Below are 17,698 nucleotides of genomic sequence, written 5' to 3' on the forward strand. Positions count from 1 at the left end.
TCTAATTACTAAGTTACTGTTAGTTTAATACTGTTCTTATCAAATTAGTTTGTTGTTTGGTTAATGCTGTACAGTGAGCGATGTGTATGTGCACCAGGAGCGCTTGTGGTTTGTCATTTGCTAGTCACTAGGCTTATGAATTTCAGTTCTAAATGAATCATTCATAGACCTATGGCGAAAACAGATACGCATAGATCTCTGCATTTGTGGTTTCCTGTGATACTGGATAGTTATCACCGGAAAGTGGTCATGTGGGGATAAGTGGTCTCCGGTGGATCTTTTGCCTCGCAAATGTGGGCTGGAATCCGGGACGCTTGAGAGCTGTTGCTGTGAGTGGCAGCCGTCACAGGCACCCACGTGTGAGCAGGCGATGGGTCAGTGAGGTGAGGAGATGGTTCTGCAGACCAGTCTCTACCCTCGGTTGCCTTGCTTTGGAAGCCGTGTCTTCTGTCTGGACGACTGTTGTTGGGTCCTGACTGGTCTCCCCACGTCCACTCTTCCCAACAATCCATTCTGCAGCGAGTGGCCTGACGGGTCTTTTAAAAGTGGAAAGCAGACCCCATTGCTCCCTTGCTGGCCCCCACTGGCCCCTGGGTGCTGCACAGCTGCTTCCCAGCTTCCTGAGCCGGCCCCACCTGCCTTTTCTGCTCTGTGGGCAGACGGCCCACAGTGGCTGCCGTCACTCATGGTCACCTTTCATTCCTCTGATTTTTTCTCTATGTTCCCATCCCCAGAACTGAGCTTTGCATTGTAAACAAGGACCTCGGTTTTGCTCAGACGTAGGACAGTCAGTACGTGGCACATAGTGGCATCAGTAACAATGTACTGGTGAAAAAATGAATCGCTCACCAAGGCCTTCCATGCAGATGGTGTCTCTTACGGCTCGGTAGCACTGTCAGTTGGTTTAGGGTCATTATCTCCTTGTGGCTGATGAGGAAACGGCTTTAATTCAATGGCTTGCCTGAAGGGACATCAGTTACATGGCGAGCCACGCGAGGAGGTGGAACTAGGGAAGCACAGCCCACGTAAAAGCAACAACAATGACAACAACAAAAAACAAACAAGCAACCAAACAAAACCATCCCAATGTCTAGACTGCAGACTTTACCCCGAGAGGCCAGGGCGTCCAGAACAAAATGCCCGGGAAGACACTGGGCGGCAGTGGGCGTGCAGACCAGACAGAGCAATGCTGGGGGCGGCGTGGCTGTTGTCACACTGTGTGCTGTGGTCTTGGGGGCTCCCTGACCCTTCCAGGGGCTTCCTACGGTCAACACTGTTTTCACAATAACTGAAGACGGCACCGGTGTCTCCTTCTGCGCTGAGGTCTGCAGAAGTGGCGGTGGCGGGCTGCCGGTGCCCGGGCCTGAAAGATGGCAGCGCCAGCTGTGCCAGTGGTTATCATGTCACCGCTGTGACCGCAGTGAACGTGAGAGTTCCCTTGAAGAAGTGGTGAAAGTCATTTGTTTTATTAAACTGTCGCTCTTGAGTGCGCGCCTTTTTGGTCCTTTGCGTGATGGCTTCGCATGATGGCCCTTCTGCTGGGTGCGGTGGCCGTCTTAGGAGGAGCTTGGGGGTGGAGGGAGCGCAGGCTGTACCGGCCGCGGCGATCACGGACACAGCTGGACTGGAAGAGGCCCCTGGGCCAGCGCTGGACTTTGTGACTTGAGTACTTGGCAGATATGTTCTCGAAAATGAACGAAGTGAGCTGTCACTTCAAGGAAATCAACTGACACTACCTATTTGTTGCTGGTGATAAAATGTGAGTTTTCGAGCGAAAGTTATTCTGGAAAACCTGTATCTGCCACCGTGAGTGTCACAGCTTCCCAGGGCTTCAAGACATTCTGATGACAGAGTGGCGACATTAAGGAACAATGTCAGATGTTCCTGACATTGTCGAGGGAAGTGTGTCCACCTCTGGAACATCTGCATAGTCCAGTGACCCCGTGTTTCCAGATGACCAACCCATGATATTGCAGAGTCACCCGTGGGAGCAGAGCACTCAGCTCAGGCCAAGGGATGTTAACGTGACAGGGTGTGCAAAATTCTTTCCGATAGATTAGTCTATTTCATAGTCTATTCAGCTAGATTGCCGTGAACCTTTAAGAAATTACCACGTACTGAGTTTTGATGTGACTTTAAAGAAGAGTATTTGGAATTATTTGGATGCTCTGGTATTTCTCCTGCCCTTTCCGACTGCGTGTCTTTGTGAGGCCAGATTTTCCTCACCTGCTTCATGCCAAACAACACAGCACGACAGATGGGAGGCGGGAGATGGGCGTCCACTTGCTTTCTCGTCAGGCAGACAGTAAAGACACATGTAGAAAGTGTCCGGCATCTAACAAGTGTTTGAAAGTTTAGTATTTTCCATAGAAATCTTCGTTTGACTGTGCAATGAGTTTATAATTTTTAAGTGAATTAATAAAATTATATTACTTTTTTGTGTTTTAACCTCAATATAGAAAATACTGATACATGAGCTGATGCAGGAGCTTTTTGGGAGTCGTTGGTAATCTTCGAACGTGTGAGGTTGTCCTTGGAGACTTGTTGGTGTCGTTAAAGACAGTGGCCTCACCTTCAATCAGGACGAAGGGCTTGAGGTTATCAGGTGGCTGGTGGCCAAAGGTACCGAGCAGTGACTGGACCAGAAAGTAGGTAACAGACTCAGACGGGTCTGCCCCACTGTCCGTCCTCCGAGCTTGTGTGTGTGACGCCTGTGCGATTGTGAAGGCGGTCGCCTGCCCCGTGCCCTCAGCTTCCTGCTGCCCCAGACGGCTGTGCGGTCCTGTGAGTGGAGGAAAACCGATCCGGTCCGGCCAGGAAGGTAGCCAGGCGCCTTCCTGCAGCTCAGCAAAGCTCGGTCGCTCACGTGTAGTGTGCTGTGCTCTCCAGGACCCGTGTCCAGCAGGACAGACAGACATGTCCACACCAAATTATAATACACTGTTTACAGGAGAGAAGGACACGTTATTGGGAAACGTTGAATTTATCTTAAATAGGGACGCCGTTGGCATCCAACTCCATTTATGAAACATAATAAATCGGTCACATTGACCCAGCTTTAAACTCTTAGCAGCCAGTGACTGTTGATGTGGTTGGCGCTGGGAAATCACATAGATTGGGAGATCTTTCTGACGGTGGGTGGAGTGGAGGGTTTGGGGGGGTGAAGCTGGAGGTGGGAACACCGCCTGGAGGGGGGGTGGCTGGCGGACAGGGCCCTGACCATATGGAGGAGGGAGAATCCATAGTGGGTTCACACATGGGGCTGCAGGGCGGGCGGACAGCGTGACCCTGGACACGGCAGGTGTCGGCTAGAGCAGTCTCTGTGCTGCAGAGACTTCGCCTTGCCATTCGGTCCTGTGAGCCAGAGGAGCCACAGAGGACCATCCACACGGATTTCTTAAGCTGCTTTAAAAAATGTGCTGTGTTCCTTTTTGAAAACGTGCTGTGGAAGAGTCCCGAAATGGATAGGAACATTTCCTGCTCCTTATGACCTGGAGAAATTCTAAAGCCAGAGTGTGAACAAGACAGTTATGTATAGCTGGTGTCATCCAGACTTCTGACTATCCTCCTTCCATTCGGAAGGTATCACAAAAGGCCTTTGGCGTCTGCCATGCAGGTTCTAGTAGACGTGAAGTTTGACACCTTTTTCTCTTTGTAAGTCTAATGAAATACAGAGCAAATGCCATTCCAGTAAATACTTGGCAGGTATGTTACTGCTTAAACTTGACAAGTACCTGCGACGTTTCCTACAGTGAAATCCGCAGACCCTAACGGTTAGGACGTGCTGCCAAAAAATAGGATTCAGGGCTTCTCAGTGTTTTCTGGGGAAAGAGTGATTCTTCTAAGCATTTAGTACCGTTTACATATGTGGCCCGAGACTGTGGGACATACGGAGATGTAAGACGTGGCCTTTGAAGAGCTTCTGTTTTATAGAGAAAAACAGCACCGTGTACAAGTGAAAGCACACGCGGTAATTCTGCGTCTGCACTTGAGTGGCAAGGCGGTGACTCCTGGGGTTCTGCTTGTTGGACATTCTGGGGTGCGTGTGTGCCCGAGGCACCGGTGGAGCGCAGTGCTGGGTACAGGGCCCCCGATGGGTGAGGTGAGAGTGGGCGCAGGTCGAGTGGCTGGGGGTACAGGGAGGGAAGGAGCAGTTGAGCTGCAGATAACTGATTTATAGAATTCGATATATCAGCTCGGATTGTTTTATTTTATTTTTTACAACACTTTTTATTTATTTTAAGTGTGTTTCTCCAGGACCTACCAGCTCCAAGTCAAGTAGTTGTTTCAACCTAGTTGTGGAGGGCGCAGCTCACAGTGGCCCATGTGGGTATTGAACCAGCAGCCTTGGTGTTAAGAGCACCGTGGTGTAACGAACTGAGCCAACCGGCCATTCCCTCAGCTCAGATTGCTGAGTGCTGTGTGCCAGGCACCGTGCTAAGTGTTGGTGACGTGTTGCTGAGTGACCTTGCATTCAAGGCCGTGACCAGTGCATCGGGGAAGGTGGGCTGATGCAGGGTGGGAGGCAGGGTGAGTGACAGGCGGCCGTATGCCCAGCATAGGGGCTCCAGGGAGACCGGCCGGCACTCGGAGCCAGGACCGGAAAGAGGACAGAGCGTAGCTGGGCGGAGGGGCGGGTGGGAGCCTGGCAGAGGGGCAGCGTGCAGAGGCCATCGGCGAGAGCAGCGTTTTTGGGGAAATCCTGGAGGCCGGCCCTTCTCCACCCCTAAGGCCGTGCTCCCGCCTCTGCAGCCCCACTGGCATTGCGACCGCCCTAACCCCACAGGACCCATGGGTTTTGTCCCCATTAGCGCAGGGACGTTGTTTGGGTCACTGCAGCATCCCCAACTTGTCACATGGTGACTGGCTGATGGTGGTGCTCAGTAAGTGTTTGAACGAGCAGAGAAATGCTGAGGGGCCTGTGAGGGTGGGGAGGTGACGGCAGGTCCTGACACGCTTTCGATGGCCTAGGAGTTGGGATTTTGTCCTAAGGACAATGAAGAAAGGTTTTAAAGCTGCGTAGTGACATGGTCAGGGTTGCATTTTAGAAAGATCCCTCTGGCTGCAGAGTGGGGAGGGAGAGAGGGAGATAGGTATTATGTGTGTATACGTATGTGTGTGCGTGTGCGTGTGTGTGCGTGTGTGTGTGTGAGAATGTGTGTCAGTGTTGAGGGGGCAGTGGGGCAGCAGCGTCCTGAGGGCGGGGAGGGGGAGCAGAGACAGACAGAGCTGCCGCGGCTCGAGCTCTGGTGGTGCCAGTGAGAGGCGGGCAGCCCTGAGGACTCCCTGGCACGGGGATCGATGCCTGGGTCACTGATTGGGTGGCGGCTGTGTCAGAGTGACTTGCAGACTTCTGCCGGGCGCAGGGGAGAGGGACAGACCGCTGTGGGCATCAGGGAGCGACAGGGCACGTGCTGGCGGTGGAAACAGGGAAATGGTTCTTAAAGAATGTTGCCGTGGGAAATGTTGCAAGTGTTGCCTAAAAGGGGTCCCCAGTCGGCTGTCCTCCTGGGTGTCTGTCTCCGTCCATCGTTGCTGTTGCCACGGGGTGTGGTGCTTGTCCCTGGTTGATGAACTGTGTGTACCGTGAATGTCACCCGGTTTGGTGTTTTCGTTTGTAACTTCTTTTATCCTTTTAAGTTGCTCAGGAGTTTAGAGGTGCATGAAAATGAAAGTCCTGTCGCGTGTTCAATCAGGCTTTTCCTTTTTCTGTGTCCCTCCAAGTCCGGGCCTGGTTCAGCTTTCGTTTCCGCAGAGTCAGCAGCGTCTTCTGTTCCTTTGCTGCAGTAGGTGTCCCGGGCATGCTGGCGAGCCGTCCCCTCACTGCCCAGGGGGCACAGTGCATCAGGAGGAGATTGTGCATTTGGTGTGTTGGGGGCCTGGCCAGGGAGGCAGAGCCGGCCCCAGAGGCCTTTCTGGTCACACGTGCAGCTCTCCTCCTGAAATGTGTTTTCACTCGGTCAGCAGGCATCAGATTTTCCCTGCAGAGCTGTTGCACTTTATATCGAAAATTGTCTTAGTACTTGATAAGTATTTTAACCTTTTTTGTAGAGTAACTGAGTTCCTTGAAAACTTGTTTTCTTTCGGATTATAAAAGGAACAAATATCACTGTAAAATGTTTTGAAACTATGGAGAAACATAACAATGCAAATAAAATGATGTAAAATCCCGCTGTGCCAGCAGTAACATTTGGGTGTGAGTCCCCCCTCTCTGTTCCCTGCCCCCGCCCACAGCAGGGCTCTCCTGTGTTGTGAGGGGTTTTCTTGAAAGGCTGTGTTTTGCTGTCTTTACCCTCGGACGATCCGAAGCACAACAATAAAAGTAAGGGAAAACCCGCCCTGCTCAGGAACCCTCTGCAGCTACCGGCTTTTGACGTCTTTTCTGCCTCTGGGAAGGTAGATACTAGCAATGCTAGCTCAGCCCTGAGTCGTGTTTGCTGTGTGCCAGGCTTGTCCGTGCTTTCCATGCGTAGTCACCTTAATTCTGTCGCAGTCTGTGAGCAGGTGCCTCTGAGAGGAGAGAGGCTGAGAACCTGGCAGAGGTCGCAGAGCCCTGAGCAGTGGAGCCTGGCGTCTGTGCCCTCCGATGCCGCGTTATTCCACCTCTCAGAGAACATGAGTGTTCACGGCCGAACCTAGGACACCACGGCCATGCCGACCTCAGGAGACTGTCACTTACGCATGTGTCCCTGCTCACGCATTGTTCCTGGAGCACCGGGTAAGTTCCTCTGCTGTGCCAGCTGCTCTGTGAGGATGGTGAAGGAGGCTGACCTGGCCCTCACCTGGGGAGGGTGCAGAAGCCATACCAGGCTGACCAGTGGCGTGGAACGGCATCTGGAAACATTGAACGTTAAAGACGGCTGGCACTCAGTGCAAAGGAGGAGCCCGGCCAGGAGCTGCTGAGGGTTTCGGAGGTGGGAGGGGTCGGGCCTGAGCCGGACACATGGGAGGGCTTTGCTGGCTGGAGTGTGGAGGGAAGGACCTTGTCAGGAGCTGTGTAGATGCGTCCAGGGCAAGTGAAAGGAAGGCCTTGCTGAGTGCAGTGGGGGGAGGGAGCGCTGGGGGCCGGGCGGGGGCGCGGCCCGTGGGACTGTGTCTTGTCACGGAGCTGTGGGAGGTGATGAAGGGCAGCGGGCACTGTGGACGGGGACAGCGCAGGCCCCGGTGTGCCCGAGCTCTGCGGGCAGCGAGAACACGAGTCGGGTCAGTGAGGGCCAGTGAAGGAGCCAGTCCCGGGTCGGGGGTTGCAGACCGGGGCACAGGTGACAGCGCCCTGGAGGGTGCCGCCCCCCTGGTGGTCAGCAGTCACCTGACAGTCAGCTGTGGGCGAGAGGGTGTGAGGGACCGAGCAGGGTGGTAGCAGGTGCAGCTGCGAGAGCAGCGTGGACGTGGGGAAGGGAAGCGTGTGCGCAGAGCAGGGCCTTGTCCGGCCCAGGGGGGCAGGTGCTTCAGTTGCTTCAGGGCAAATCCCGAAAGGCCTGGGCAGCAGGAGGGGGAATGATGTGTTTAGGCAGCGCAGACTCTTCAGCGGGTTTGAGTGGGCGCAGGCGGTGAGGTGCAGCGGTCAGGCTGAGCAGGGCGCGGGGACGTTCGTGCGACGTGGTGAACGATTGGGAGAAACTGGCGGGGCTTTTGACTGGACTATTTTTCAGATAGTTTTCGATTTGTAGAAAAAGGGGGGGACACAGTCCCCACACACTGCGTGCCCAGCGTCCCCTGGTGTGAACATCCTGTGTCACTCTGGTGCCTTTGCCACAACTAAGGAGCCAACGCAGACATGTTACCGTCAACGAAAATCCGCACTCTTAGGATTTCCTCAGTTCTCACCCTATTTGTTCTGTCTCAGAGTCCCATCCAGGATCCCACATGACATTTAATCCTCATCTCCGCAGGCTCCCGGGCCTGGGCGTCTGTCAGACGCCCCTTGTTCTAGGTGACTTGGCAGTTCTGAGAGTGCTGGGGGGGTTCTGGAGACTGTCCCTCTGTCAGACATTAATGCTGTTCTTAGGACAAGGCTGGGGTTACCAGTTTGGGGAAGAAGACCTCCAGGGAAAGCGCCCCCCTTGGCACATCATGCCCTGCGCTCAGCATGACTCTTCACTGCTGACCTGACCTGCGTCACCTGGCTGAGGTGTTTGCCAGGTGTTTCCACTTGTTTGTCTCCCTCCCTTTCCATTCCATGCCCTTTGGGAGGACGTCACTATGTCCCCCACACTTCTGGGGTGGGGTCATGCTCCCCTTCTCTAAGGGCAGAGATCTACACACGTTATTTGGAGTTTTTCTGCACAGGAGAGCTAGCTGTTGTCCCCCATTTATTAATTTATGCCCTCAGTCGTATCAGGTTGGGCTCCGAGGCCCTTGCTCTGTACCCTGGGTATTATCCAGGACGACTTCACTTTGCTGCTCAGCTTGCTTCGTCTTTGGCCACTGGGTGCTCTCCCAGGGGCTCCTGTGTCTCTGACGCAGCGTCCTTGCTCTCTGGCTCATCTAGTCCATTTCCTGCCCGCCCTAGAATCAGGTATGTCTCCCGGGAGCCTGGCTCCTTTCATTGGAGATGGTGTTAGAGACCAGGAGCTGGGGGCGGGGTGTCCCGTGCTCCTGGGGTATCATTTCCTTTAGGTCCTCTCAGCTGGCAGAAGACCTAAGAGGAAGTGTATGCGTAAACTGCCCCCTGCATATGGACACTTATCTGTAAGTATTTCTGGAGTAACCGTCGGCATTAAGCCAAACATGCACGCATGGTGATGTCTTCACGTCTAATCTGGTTTTGTTGTTGTTGTTTTAAATCTGGAACCAAGACATTAGTGACATAAAGTGAACTCAGAAGAATGGGATTCTGGAGGAGAGCTCATGGTTTGCTTTTAGAAAGGGTGAGTGTGCGGTGCCCTGGAATTAGAGACATGAGTCAAGTTTGGAGAAACAGTAAATTTGGAAACTGATTACATAGGGGTGATGTTAGATGGTCGGAGGTTTTGAAGGGTGAAGAAGGGCGGCAGGCCGTCAGGGGAAGGTCAGTTAGACAGGAGGAGATGAGACTCACCCAGCTCAACAGAGGCCAAGGAAGGAAGGCTTTTCTGGGAAGCGAGTGACCTGTAACGTTTCACAGATGCCACGCTGTGGCTGCCAGCTGTCGTCCCTCCCGTTTTAGTCCCAGGCCCTCCTGAAGGGCAGCCCTGCCCTTTCCCAGGTGCAGCTGAGTGGACCAGGGCTGGACGTCTGACCCAAGGGCAGCCACTTCCAAGGCCAGCGTGTGGCCTGGCGGGCGTGGAAGAGGAGCTGAGCCAGTCGGGTTCTCTGGGGAGAATAACTGGGAAGCGTCAGCCGGGGCACTTAGGTCTGGGTTGCAGGGGTCATGGGGTGCCTGAGGGATTAGGGTCACAGCCTGTGAAGATGCAGTCGGCACAGGGACCGAAGGCAGGGGTGGGGCTGCCAGGGCAGCAGTGTTGGGGGGCGAGGGCGCAGCGTGTGCCTGGGTCCCTGTTCCTGCCCTTTCTGAGGTCGAGCTTTGCATTCTCCTGGGCCCTGCACTTTGTAGCCTCAAAACATGCTTGCTCGGGGTCTCTTACGTGAGAGACACGTTTTTGGGTTTACTTGTAGTAGATGTCACGGAAGCCTACGGAAAGTTCCCGTCTGACGTGCTCCAGGGACGGCCACAGTGACGCGTGTAGCCAGCACGCAGACCGAGAAGCAGCGTGGCAGGCCAGCAGCCCCATGCGGTTCCTCTTGTGCCCCTTCCTGCCACTGTCCTTTGCTAGGGAAGCCAGTGTCCGGATGGCCCCGGTCAGGCAGCCCTACTCCCTCCCGTTCCTGCTTTCGTTCGTTGTCTTAGCGCCGCCGTCCCCGTGTTGTCACGGCCTGTCTGGCTGTGTTCCTTCGTCCCCACCAAGTGTGCTGCCTGTCATGCCATAGCTTAGCCTTTCACCTGTCGGTGGACGTTGGGTGGTGTCCAGTGTTTCGGCTGCCCGCACTGTGCTGCGTGGACGTTCCCCGTTCTCGGGGGGCACATGTTCTCATTTCCCTTGGCCCAGCTACGTAGGGTGCCACTGCTGCTCCGGGGGAAGACATGTAATTACGTCAGCGGCGGTGCCACACAGGCGTCCAAGGAGGGGGTGCCTGCCTCGCGCGGGTCCGTCTCGTGCCCTTGCCAGCCCTGGGAATGCCTGCCCTCTGGGAGCTCTGCGAACAGGTCGTCTGTGGTCCCTCTGTGCCTGTCACGGGGCCTGACATGGGGCAGAGGACGCGAGGACGCGTCTGCTTCCCAGCTGAGACCGAATACGTGCTGCGTGGCAGAGCCAGGGCCACGGGTGACTTTCCACAGATGTGTTGGTGGAACAGGGGGCTGAGTAGAAGCTGCATTTCTGGGGACACTCAAGGGGGCGAGAGGGAGGCAGTGTGGGGAGGAGAGAAGTGCAGTTTGTGGCGGGTGGAGGAGCCCCTGCGGGGGGGGCGGGGGGGAGAGGCCTGCGGGGGCCACGGAGCCTGGCTTGGAATCTGGGTACACGTCTTTCCGTGTTACTCTGTAGCCCCGAGCACGGCCCCAGGAGGCACCTAGTGTGAGTGGCCCGAGGTGCGTAGGGAGGGCGGCCTGCCTGCCCCGCTGAGGAGCGAGCCCGTCCAAGCTGCGGCTGCGTGCTCAGGAGTCGGCCTTCTTCCCCGCTTCTCAACATCCTCAGGGCGGCCAGGGACCAAATCTCTCAGTGGTTTGAAGTCTCTGCTACGGAGACTCAGGAACTCCTGATGGACTTTTTCTGAGAATTGAAGAGACTGGACGTTGGCGTCAGACTCACTGTGGCCCAGCTGGTCCTCTTCAGCTGTCTGCGCTTGGTCTGAATCTCAGCGATGTCATCTGTAAAGACGTCCCAAGCCCTGTCCTGGCAGGGTGGCTGCGAGGGTGAGACGTGGTAAGGCGTGTGACGCACCCGGCGGCCCTCTGAACGAGAGCTGTGTGTGTGCGCCCACCTGCTGGGCATGCGCCCCGGCCCGTTACTGTGGGAGCACAGGCAATGCAAGTGACCCCCTCTCTGGAAGAAGAGCGGAAATTGCCCCCTGTCCAGACAGCGAGCTGTGCTTGGGATTCGTGTCCGTCGGTAGGGGCGGAGTTGTCCAGGGCACCACCGTCCCAAGGGGAGCCCCAAACCTGGCTGGCTTAGTCCTTTCTCCCTTCAGAGGACGCCACCCCTTTCCTGTGAGGAGCGGAGCTCTGCTGAGGTGCACGCCCCACCTGAGTGCGTTTCAGTGAGGTTCTGCTGAACAGTGTGGCTTGTCCAGGACTAGACCGTATGGTGCACTTCCCGTCCGTCGGTGTTGGTGAGCCCCGCGGACAGTGAGCTGACGCCTGCAAGCCGCGTGGCAGGCTCTTGGTGCTCAGTGACGGCGTTCACGTTGTTAAACGGCAGGTCCGTTGCATCAGGACGAGTGTTCCTGTAAAACCGTTATTCTGGGCCTCTCACATCACACTGGGAAGGAGAGGCTGTTCCTGTCCCCTTCTTTCTAGTGAAGGTGCTACGACGATGAGATGCTTTATTCCCATGTTATCTGGTCTGTGAGGCAAACTGCGGGGCTTAACAGAAGCCGCCGTGAGAAATTCTGTGAACACGTGCTCTGCCGCACAGCCCTTCTTCGCTGCAGGAAACACCCCTGACTTAACTACGTGGTTGCCTTGCCCACAGCTTCTTTGAAGATTTTCCCCTTTATCATTGGGATTCAGCAGCTTGGTTATGATGTGCCTTGGTGTAGTTTTCTTTGTGACTAGTCTGCTGGAGGTCTCTTCAAATTTGTGGGTCTGTAGGATTCTAGTTTTTAACCAAAATTTCGGAAAATACCCTGCCATAGTTTTAATTTGTTTCTGTCCCCTCCTCCTGCCCCCTTCAGTCTGCCAGAACTCCAATTACACTTACTTTAGGTGCTGGCTGTGGTTCCGTCAACGCCCTTCCGCTCCTGCCGCTGTCTTTCTGTTTCAGGACGGGTCAGTCCCGTTGCACTGTCCCCATGTTCTCGCGCCTGTTCTTCTGCAGTGTCCAGTACGCTGTTCAGCTTGTCCCCTGCAGCTTCCATTTCAGATACTATATTTTTGTTCTCTAGAAAGGCTGTTTGGGTCCTTTCATAGTTTATATTTCTTCTCTATATTCATGTTTTCCTTTAAATCCTTGAACAAGTTTGTAATATTTTAAAGCTCTTGTCTGTTATTTCCATCATCACTGTCATTTCTGGGTGTTTCTATTGATTGATTTTCCTCTGCTTATGGATCACCTCTTCCTACCTTCACGTACGTCTAGTAATTTTTGATTGGATGCTGGAAACAGTGAATGTTACGTTGTTCAACATCTAGTTTTTATTACCTTCATTTAAACAGTGCGGACTTTTGTTCTTTAACTTCTTTTTGAAGTTAATTTGCTAGAGTATCAGCTTCATCCTTTGAAGGCTTAGCTTCAGCTTTGTTAAAGCAGGTCCACATCCGAGGTTGGCTAACTGTGGCCCATGGGCCAGATCTGCCCCCGTTTGTTTTTGTAATGTCTTTGGGAAACACACCCCCACGCTGCTCACGTGTTTTCTGTGTTGCTTTCCTGCCTCAGTGGCCAAGCTGAGTTGTTGAGACAGAGACTGCATGGCCCACGGAGCCAACAGTGTTTACGTCAGGCCCTTTACAGCCAAACATCGATGACCCCCCAGGCTAGGAAAGCCTTTGCCCGTGCCTAAGGCATGGCCTTTCTGGGGTTTCTGCCCAATGCTCTGGGGGTTCAGTGAGGTCCCTTCGTCCTGACTTGTTGGAACTTGGGTGTTTCCCAGCCTCCTTTGCACTTGTCCTTTGCCCGGCCTCCTGAGACCCGCTGACTGCCTGCTCAGCCCAGTGCAGGGCCCAAGAGGTGCGGGGCCCTGTGCGGGCTCGGTGCGCCTCTCGGCGTAGGCGCTCCTCGTGCTGCTCTGCCCACCCAGTCCAGCTGCCCCAGGCTCCCCCGACTCTGATCTCTGTCTCCTGAGTCAGTGACACTCCCTTGCTCTGCTTGGGGCCCGGTCTCTCCACACAGAAAGCTCCGTGATCGTGGGGCTCCCCTCCTTTGCTTCTTTCTCGCAGGGATCACATTCCTACAATGCATGTGGTTTAATGTCTGAAGACGTGTCTTCTGTATCTTGTTCAGCTTTGTAGTGTGTGGTGGGAGGACGAGTCGGGTACGAGGTCTGACGTCTTTCCTGGACGTGGAGGTCCCCCTGCGCACGAGGTGGGAGGGCCAGACCGTAAGTCAGGAGGTGCTGGAGGGATTACTGGTGCATCAGAAGGTCACTTTTTACTGAATACATTGGAGTCGTTGAGAGTTGATTCTTTACGACTAATAAACTGTTATGTGTTAGAGTTGTTCTTTCTCTGAGCTTGGTTTTTCCCCCAGTGGAGTTTCACATTCCAACCTAAGTGTGGCATTAAAATTTAAGATTATATTGGTGGATCAAATTAGTAGTGCAGGTTGGAGTTTGGAAGAGTTCCACGTGCGTGGTCCCTGGACAAGTAATTTACAAATCAGAGTTCCTCCTGTCTCTGATAGAAACATTTGCATTTCATTTGGGTTTTATAAAGCCAGGGAGGTCAGAGGTTGAAACTGAAATAATTGTTAAACGTGTAAGAGGATTTAAGAATAAAATCCTTTCCTGTTTTGGTGTTACAGATCTATATTGGGTACTTGGTCATACAGTCTTAGAGTACCGGGTTGGACTTGCTACCTTAAAGGTTTCGTTAATGATACAGAAATCCTCTCTCGGTGTTAATAGTCGTTAGAGCCCAACAAGGAATTGTCTAATTGTTCTTTTCATGTAGATATTTCATTTAAGAAGGTTCTAGTCTTATCTGATTTGATCTTCTTTATAAAAATTTATGAGGTAAAAATGCATGAATGTCTATTTACAGTGTACTCAATATTTATAAAAAGAATGCCTGTGTGTCCCCAACCTAGGTGAACACATAGACATTTTAATACCCTGGAGCCCTTGGTGTGTCACTGTTACCACAAGTACTCGCTCCGTCCAAGAGGCCAATGCCATCCTTACTTTTTTGGGTGATGCTTATGTCTTCACTTTTCTTAGTGGTTTTCCTGTGCGGGCATCTCTAAAAGTTGTACTTCGGTTTTGCCACTTTGAAGTTTCTATGAATGACACACTGCATTTATGTTTTGTGTGTTGCTTCTTTTATAAATATTACATTTGCGAGATTCACCCAGGTGGTTGAATATATGTGTAATTAATTCATTTTCACCTGTATCCAGTTTCTCATCACATGTATGTACAAGCAGGCATAGGACATAGGGTAATTATGTAGTTGCTCTCTCTTGTTTTAATGAAAAGCCCGTTCAGGTCTTTTGCCCATCTTTTCTGGGGAGGTGTCTTTTTCTTACAGATTTTAGGAGCGTTTAAGTATTTTGGATATGTGCTGTGAATGCCTTTCCAGGCCGAGGCGTGTCTTTTCACTTTCTTCGTGGGGTCTTGGACATTCCCAGTTTCAGTGTCGTCAGATTTCATTCTTTCCCTTAAGCCCCGTGCTCTTTCCATCTTGTTGTAACTCTGTTGTTCCTCTGGTAGCACGAAGGGATGGCCTGTGTCCTCTGTAAAGGCGTTGCCTTTCCTCCGTAAGTCTCTTACACACTGTGTGTGTGTGTGGAAGGCGGGGGTCCAGTTTCCTTTTTCCCCCACGTGGATATCTAGTCGTCTCGGTGGATTTTGCCGAAAAGCTCATCCTTTGCCTCAGCTGTGGAGCTGTCCTATGTCAAGTGTCCATGTCCGGGTAGGTCTGTCGGGGGCGTTCTGTTCTTTCCACGCTCTGTCAGCCTGTCCCACTCGCATCTGCATTACCAGGTGCCAGGGAAGTGCCTGCGAGGGGTCCTCCGCCTTCTCCTTGGCAGCTGCGTGGCTCTTCTTGATCTCTGCCCTTCACGCAAGTTTAGGATTAGCTTGAATTAGTTTATCAATCCAAGGAAGGAATTTGTTGGCTATTTGACTGGGGTTGCGCTGAGCCTGTGCACTAACGTGGGGGGAGACTGGGCACCTTTAAGAAACTGGGTGCTCTGGTCCACGAACCTGGCACGTCTTCGTTTATGTAGGGAGTTCTTTCATTCCCCTGGATAAAGCCCTTCTCCCCGTGGCGCTGCTGTTTAGCTTTTGCTGGATTTCTTTTAGGCACTTGATATTATCTTAATATTACCTTTCCTAAATCGCATCTTTTACAAATCTATGTTTTAAGCTTTTTTTTCTTTGCTGGTGTACAAGCATGTAATTTATTTTTGTATGTATTTTATATGCGGTGTTCGTGGCGTCTGCCGTCTCACTGGGAGCCTGTGCACACAGCTTCCTGCCCCTCCCCCTGCTCCGCAGCCATGAGATATCGGGGGTGAAGTGGGGTGGGAGGGGTGGGGGTGTGAGTGTGGGGTGTGGACACAGACGCCTGCTTTGGCTTCTCCCTGGTGCAGTGCTGCTCTAGTCACAAGGCCACTTGTCAGCCCTCCTGTCTCAGGTGCTGTCACGAGAACCCTGACCGATGCCAGCTGCTAGCATCAGCCCTGTGCCTTTACCCCACCTGGCTGCATTTCCAGGGGTCAGTGCAGTGAGAGGTCAGCCCCACGGCGCCCCTTTCCTTCCGACTCTGGGGAAGCTCCTCTGGGGAAGCGCCCGGCTTCCTGCTAACTCCAGAGCCACAGGGCGTGGTCCCTTAGCCTTGGGACGATGGTTCCCCAGTGCTTGGTGGGACCTGCCAGTGAAGCCGTGTGGTCCTGAAATTTCCTTTGTAAGAAGAGTTTTTAAAAATTATGAGTTAGGCTTTTAAAATGGTTTCCTATGTTTTTTTTTTTAAGCTAGTTTTGGTAAGTGACATTTGTTAGAGGGCTTTGTCCATTTCATCTAATTTTCAAATTTGTGGGCACGAAGTTGTTCATGATAATCTCCTGTGATCCTTTACAATATTACAGGAGGAATTGTGGTAATGTTCCCTTTTTCTTTCTTTCTTTAGTATTGAGTATTTTTATATCCACTCCTTTTCTCAGTTCTTGCCAGAGGATTTTGTTCGTCTTTCACACAACCAGCTTTTGGTTTTCTTAATGCTCTATAGTGTGCTTGTCAATATTTCGTTAATTTATTTAAAAATCTTACTATTTCCTTTTTCTACTTTCCTTGGATTTATTTATTGTCCCCTCCCTGCCCCATTTTTGAGGGGGAAATTCTTGACATGGTTACTTAGCTTATTAATTTCCAGTAATTTGGCTTTTCTAACACAGGCATCTTATTATAAATATTTAAATGATGTAAGTTAAGTGCTTAGCAGCACTCAACAAGTTTTGGTATACTGTAGGATTTTTGTTTTTCTGTTCAAATTATTTTCTAAATTTCATTTTGACTTGGTTGATTTATGAGTTATTTTAAAAATTGAGCTTTGCAATTTTTAAAAATTACATGGAGGAATTTTCCTAGGATTGGCTTTTAATTTCTGGCTTAATTGCATTTCGGTCAGAGAACATCTGCATGATTTCAGCAGGGCAGTGACGGTGGCACTGCCCACCTGCAGGGAGCCCTGTGCACCTCTCGCCCATGCGGGGCGCCCCGCGTGTGGATCGTGTGGCTCGCGCACCTCTGCACATGTTCGCGCTCCAAATTTCAGTCCTTTGAAATTTGTTGAGCTTTGCCATGTGGAGTTGTAGGTTAATCTTGTGAATTTTCGAACGTAACATCTGGGCTTGAACTCATGTGCACCCAGCGTTGCAGGTGCCACATCTGTCCCTCTGCGTTGTCAAATGTTTTCTTTGCCGTGTATAGGTCACCTACATCTTTCCTGATGGTTTTTTTTTTTTTTTTTTTTTTTTTTAAAGATTTTATTGGGGAAGGGGAACAGGACTTTATTGAGGAACAGTGTGTACTTCCAGGCCTTTTTTGCAAGTCAAGTTGTTGTCCTTTCAGTCTTAGTTGTGGAGGGCGCAGCTCAACTCCAGGTCCAGTTGCCGTTTTCTAGTTGCAGGGGGCGCAGCCCACCATCCCTTGCAGGACTCGAGGAATTGAACTGGCAACCTTGTGGTTGAGAGCCCACTGGCCCATGTGGGAATCGAACCGGCAGCCTTCGGCGTTAGGAGCATGGAGCTCTAACCGCCTGAGCCACCGGGCCGGCCCTCCTGATGGTTTTTGACTTCTGTCAGTAGCCGAGACAGGTTTAGCAAAACCTCTCCCCATAATTGTGATTATGTCGCATTCTCCTGATAGTTCTGTCCGTTTGTGCAGTGTTTGTTATTCGAGGCTGTTATTGTGTCATACAAATGTAAAACTGTGCGGCTTCCTGTGAATGGCAGTCTGGATGGTTAGGGATTTACTCTCTTATCCCTAATAATGCTTTATAGACTGTTGTGTCTCATTAGTAGAGTTACGCCAATTTCTCTTGGTTAGTATTTGCACTGTTTGTTTTTCTATCCCTTTATAGAAGCCAACCTTTCTGTAGCCTTATGTTTTTCATATGTCTTTTGTACACAGCTTGTGGAGGGAGTAAAAAAAAAATTTAGTCTGACAATTTTTTTCTTTTAATTGGAGTAGTTAGTCTGTTTTCATTTATTTGGGGTTATATCTGCCATCTTATTTTGTGTTTTCTAGGCCTGTACTTTTTCTTTGTGTCTTTTTATGGATTGGAAATATTATTTAATATCTTTTCCTTTCGTATTTCTAAAGTAATATTCTGTTTTTCTCTTGT

General features: G+C 51.8%; 1 protein-coding gene across 4 annotated transcripts in view; it reads left to right on the top strand.

Moving 5' to 3' along the window:
* Positions 1-17,698, top strand: part of RPTOR (regulatory associated protein of MTOR complex 1) — a 270,956-nt gene that overhangs the window by 3,656 nt on the left and 249,602 nt on the right. Inside the window, exon 1 of one of the 4 annotated variants that reach the window (XM_074319891.1) lies at positions 6,543-6,718. The exons of 2 other annotated variants lie outside the window; for them this stretch is intronic. Coding sequence is in view for 1 of the 2 variants with exons in the window: in XM_074319890.1 (XP_074175991.1) it covers positions 8,656-8,691 (36 nt within the window). In the remaining variant the exon portion in view is untranslated. Of the gene's footprint in view, positions 1-6,542; positions 6,719-8,640; positions 8,692-17,698 lie in introns of those variants that run through there. One more of the 4 variants, XM_074319890.1, reaches the window with a different exon arrangement.

This window comes from Rhinolophus sinicus, linkage group LG15, assembly GCF_036562045.2.
Source record: "Rhinolophus sinicus isolate RSC01 linkage group LG15, ASM3656204v1, whole genome shotgun sequence".
NCBI classification, from domain to species: domain Eukaryota; kingdom Metazoa; phylum Chordata; class Mammalia; order Chiroptera; family Rhinolophidae; genus Rhinolophus; species Rhinolophus sinicus.